The 5,149-nt window shown below is 43.0% G+C and overlaps 1 protein-coding gene across 1 annotated transcript; it reads left to right on the top strand.

The window, feature by feature from the left end:
- Window positions 1–3,277: 3,277 nt before the first annotated feature.
- Window positions 3,278–4,098, top strand: LOC124666785 (late embryogenesis abundant protein Lea14-A-like). The gene has a single exon (XM_047204114.1). It carries the CDS (start codon window positions 3,361–3,363, stop codon window positions 3,814–3,816), a length of 456 nt encoding a protein of 151 aa, XP_047060070.1. The 5' UTR covers window positions 3,278–3,360; the 3' UTR covers window positions 3,817–4,098.
- Window positions 4,099–5,149: the final 1,051 nt, after the last annotated feature.

The following is a 5,149-nucleotide window of genomic DNA, read 5'->3' as shown; positions in this document are numbered from 1 at the left end:
GTGTGGCGTGGATCTCCGGCCGGAGAGGGACAGGAGAAAATGGTGCGGAGTTGAGTTGTTGCTGCTGGAGAAGATCGTGGACCGGTCAGGCCCTGGTAGTTATGAGCCGATGTCAAAATAAAGCCCACAACAGTTTGCCATGGTTTGAGGCCCAAGCACTAATGGGCCGTAACTCGTAAGCCTCGAGTGGAAAATGCGGGCCGGTCGGTGGAGCACACTGGCGGGCTTAGAAGTTGGATCTTCCTATCTCTAGCTGAGATGTAAGGATGGAATTGAATTTTACTCTTTCCGTAGTATTTAGCTGGATTTTTTTAATAAAAAAATATATTAATATCGCGAAGATACCAATAAATATGGGCATAAACAGAGAACTATTTTTTGATAAGAATAATAAGAAAAGATATCCAAAGTTCCAGTCCAATTAATCAAGAATCTTCGTACATCCTAAGCATCGAAAATGAAACGAGACAAATCACATATTGGAGGTTTGAAAAAGTTATGACAATAATTCAGATAATACTATGTTTTGAAAGCACATATTGTGTTATGTGCACAACAACATGTTTGTTGCTTATGTGGTCTTTGCAAGACAACTACATTTAGCCTCGCGGAGTGGGAGAGAACTAGTGATACGATAAGTGCATGCATGGATAGTAGAAATTGTAGTTTCTTGGTTATGTCTAACTACTTTGTAATACAATGAGATTATCTTAATTAATCCTCTCGGATAATCCGTAAAAAAATATTGGATAATCTGCACCATCGGATAATTTCGAATCCATATCCTCTATAATATCCGCACGGATATCCGACCAACAGTAACGGTATCCGCATCTATAGGCAGATACCTAAAATAACTTACCATATCCTTCCAAACGAATACGGTCGTGGATTTCGTACTAAAAATAACCGCTTCGTTTTCATCCGTACTCCGGAGGCCTAAGGCAGGGATAATCAAGGATCAACGTTTTTCTCTTTATTGTGGCGAGTTTCTGTCTTGACAATACAATTAAGCAATATTGCTATAGCCCAAGGATAAACTGTCTTCGGTTCTTGGATTCTTGTGTATGTATATATATATATATATATATATATATATATATATATATATATATATATATATATATATATATATCAAATTCATGGATGCTTAGATTAGTCTAGCATGTGCATCTAATGTTCTCTATATTAGTGATGCAAATGTTGACCTAAGGGATACCATTTCTAGAAGTGTCTGGACATCATTTGGCCTTTAATGAAACATTTTCGTTCCAGTTTTTCATGTATGATGTATTTGGTAATGAATAGTATTAACCGGCTGAGATTACTCACGTCTACGTAAGTTTTGGAAATCGAAATGTCAATTGGTAAAAATGCAATTAGTTTTTCATAATGTTGTACCTTATAGAAAAAGGTGTTATTAGTTGTGAAAAAAATACACGCTACATTTTTCACTAGGCTAAAGTTATACCATCTTTAAAAATTCACTTAAGTTGCGCTTGACTTTGTGTGGATTATGGTAGTCTCGTCTGTCCAACCAATTTCTCCCTATTTTAGTACCGATGAATCTATAACTTTGTCTATATTTTTCCAAAACAAAATTCACAATATTTAAGGCTAGAGGGAGTACTATTTTTTACCTAATTTTCTTATTTTGTGGTTATTTATAAGCAAAATATAGGATAAGAACGTCGTTAACTCAACAATATAAACTTAGCATACATACCAAAAATCTCATAAGAATTAAATTAGTAAATTTCTAACCATGAATAAAGATGAAAAAAATTCAATCTACGTGGAGCTTGATTTTTTCAAATTTTGAAAACCACCTTTGAAAGTTTTTTTTAAATAGATGTAGATATTGATGTAATCCACCAATCTAGGAAATCTAGACCCAAGATACCCTTTATTTTAGTCTTAATAGAAATAAAAAAAATCTGATAGAATTTTGAGGATTTTAATTTTGCACCATTCAACACTTTAGATAAGAGGTGGCAACTTTCAAGCTGTTGTTGGCACGTGTTGGTGTTTCTTTGGAGCCGAATGAAATACGTCTTTGTGATGGTTTGGGGCTCGCCAGAGCGCATGCTTCGGCCGCGCTTGACTCCTCTGAGCAGATGTCGTTGGTGGTTGAGGTTGTTGAGGAAGAGCATCTCTACAGTTGTTTCTCTCATCGTGGCCCGTCTTCGTTGCCTGATGTGTCAGTTGCCTCTGAGCGCGAGGGCATGGACATGATCGTGGCTGAGGCGCTTGACCTTGATAAGAGAGTGGTGATGTCGACACATTAGTCTCTCTCTCTATCTCTCTCTCGTATGAGTCCAACGGGCAGGTGGTTTCTATAGGTGATGTGGTTGCTAAGTCAAGGGTGTTGAGACCTGTGTCCGGATCTTTCGTTGCCAGTGCGATTTGTATTTTTCTTGCCACCTTAGTTGATGCCTACCCTGGGTGCGATAGCCCAAGATCAGTCTTTGGAAAGGAAAAATCTAGCGAGTGTAGAAGCAAGAAGAGGGGTGCTACGTACGACAATGGAATCCGCAGTTGCTTGACGATTTCCCACATTTGCCCTGGTATGTATTTGTCGCAGCGGTGTAGGTGTGTCGTGTATGGAGTGTTCGCTCGTGTGGCTCCGTGGTCTCATGTGTTGACATGAGTGGGTGTGTCCCGGTTGTTTGGGTCTTCTGTAGGCTTGACTGTTAGTAAGTGTGGTGGTTGGTGTTTGGGTTGGCTTAGCTCTTTTATAGACTTTCGTTAGATTTTCTCCTAAAAACTAAGCATTTTTTAATTAATAGATGAAGCAAAGCTTTTATCTTCGTTTTAAAAAAATTCCTCATTTTTAAGCAACCCGGAATGCGGGTTACTTTGAGTGAGATTTTTTCAGGTTGGTTGAGTACATTATTTTTATTTTCTACGTTAATTTCTTCTGAAGAAAAATTTCAAACTTCAATACACAGTTTGTAGCTAACTCAAAATGAAATCCAGGTGTACGAATAAGATTGTTTTATACATTCATCCAGTATTTGTGTCCTGCGTCGGCGCGGGAGAAAAGGAGCACGACTAGTAGCACCAGACTCGAGTGTTCCATAGCCACCACGCATTAGGGATGACGCGTGCCCACCCGTCGCCCTCATCCTGGTCGGCTTCTCCCGTGTCGACGCGCGCCTACCACGCATCCTCTCTACGTGTCCGCCGACTGCCGCGTAAAACCCCGACCCTACTCCAATCCATGCCTTTATATTCCAGCGATCTCGATGTTGCAACGCCATCAAACTAGCTAGAAACACGGAAGAACTTTGACAGCGATCCGTCACACACATCAAGAGCTAGAGAAACTCGCGACGAGTGATCGATCAACCGAGCAACATGGCGCAGATGATGGACAAGGCGAAGGGGTTCCTGGCGGAGAAGGTGGCGCACGTGAAGAAGCCGGAGGCGGACCTTTCCGACATGTCGGTGAAGAACGTCGGCCGTGACGGCGCCACCCTGGGCGGCCGCCTCGACGTGCGCAACCCCTACTCCCACACCATCCCGATCTGCGAGATCAGCTACTCCCTCAAGCTGGCGGGCCGGGAGGTGGCGTCCGGGACCATGCCTGACCCGGGGTCGCTGGCCGGCGACGACACCACCAGCCTCGACCTGCCGGTGAAGGTGCCGTACGACTTCCTGGTGAGCCTGGTGAAGGACGCCGGAAAGGACTGGGACCTCGACTACGAGATGCGCGTCGGCCTCACTGTCGACCTTCCCGTCCTCGGCAACTTCACGCTGCCGCTCACCAAGGCCGGCGAGCTCAAGCTGCCCACGCTCTCCGACATGTTCTAGACTGCGCGCTCCGTCCAAGTGTGCGGGGTGATCACGACGTACGACCGATCCCCTGCTCTGTATTTGTATACTCCGTACTACCTACTCCAGATCACGGTGTAAGCGTGTGGGTTGTCCATGACGTGATGACGTGAATGTATTATGTATTTCCGAACTTATGGTGAGTACAATAAGCACACGGGTTTACGAAAACCAGTTTTGGCGAGTCGAGTCCTCGTTAGATTTGGGTGTATTTAAGATTTTTCTGTTAGTAACTTTTTTTAACTGAATCTTTCGGTGACACTTGCTGAAATGGTCCTGGCGCAAATGGTAAACCTTTCTGTGATGATGCATTTCTACAACGCCAATCGTTCGATTAGAAACGTTTTATTTGACCCCGCTGTAAGCAATTTGTACGTATTTTCACACGGATTCACTACCTAGCTATACATTAACATAGGTTATTCTTTGTCTCCATGATAAAGATGTTCTTAATTAATAGACGGAGATTTGATGCACATGGCGCCATTGGTCTCGATATTTTTAAAAATTGAAAATTATAGTTTTAAGTTTTAAAATTATATTTTTAAGTTGTAAAAACTTCTGAAAAAAATACGCATATAGTCAATGATATCTCCCACAAATGTATAGTAAATCAATTTCAAATACCTTATAGTCTGAGTCGCACAAAAATAACAAAAGTGTAGATTTAAGTAGTCATTTTAAATCAGATTTTGTTATTTTTATCTAGCATAAAATAAAATGAATTTCGAATTGAGATTTTGCACGATATTGGGATACATCACTAACAATCTCTAGAATTATTTTCATATTTTTGATAACCTGTAAAAATACATTTTAAGATTTTAGAGCTCAGAAGCTGCAAGCACTTTCCGTTAATTATTCGTTGTCTCCTGAGGGCATCTCCAACGGACGTTGACGTCCGCGTTGTAGCAGGGCGACGCGATCTGGTTGTCGGTGCAATCTGATCTAAATATGCGTATCGGATGCATCTCTATGGACGCTGCGTGGACGCTCAAAGTGTTCGCTCCAGTACTGCCGCCGAGGCGTCGCTTCGGTAGTCTGCAGCCGCGTAATAGCGACGGCCACGCGTGTCACGCGAGGCGTCGCCTACCTTTGCGCATGAAGTAGTGGTGATGTCACGCGTGCCGCGGCCGTCGCATGCCTCCGGCCTATATAAACAGGGGCGCGCGCATCTCATCTCACACATTAAACTCTAGCCGTCGCACAACCTCCACCGTAGCACCGCTGCCGCTCAACCTCCACCTTTGCCACCATGAGCTGCGCCGACCGTGGCCAGGCTGCCGCGCCTCAACCTTCACCTCTGACTCCA

The sequence above is a fragment of the Lolium rigidum genome, chromosome 6 (genome assembly GCF_022539505.1).
Source record: "Lolium rigidum isolate FL_2022 chromosome 6, APGP_CSIRO_Lrig_0.1, whole genome shotgun sequence".
Lineage (NCBI taxonomy): Eukaryota > Viridiplantae > Streptophyta > Magnoliopsida > Poales > Poaceae > Lolium > Lolium rigidum.
This window is presented reverse-complemented; position numbering and strand designations above follow the sequence as displayed.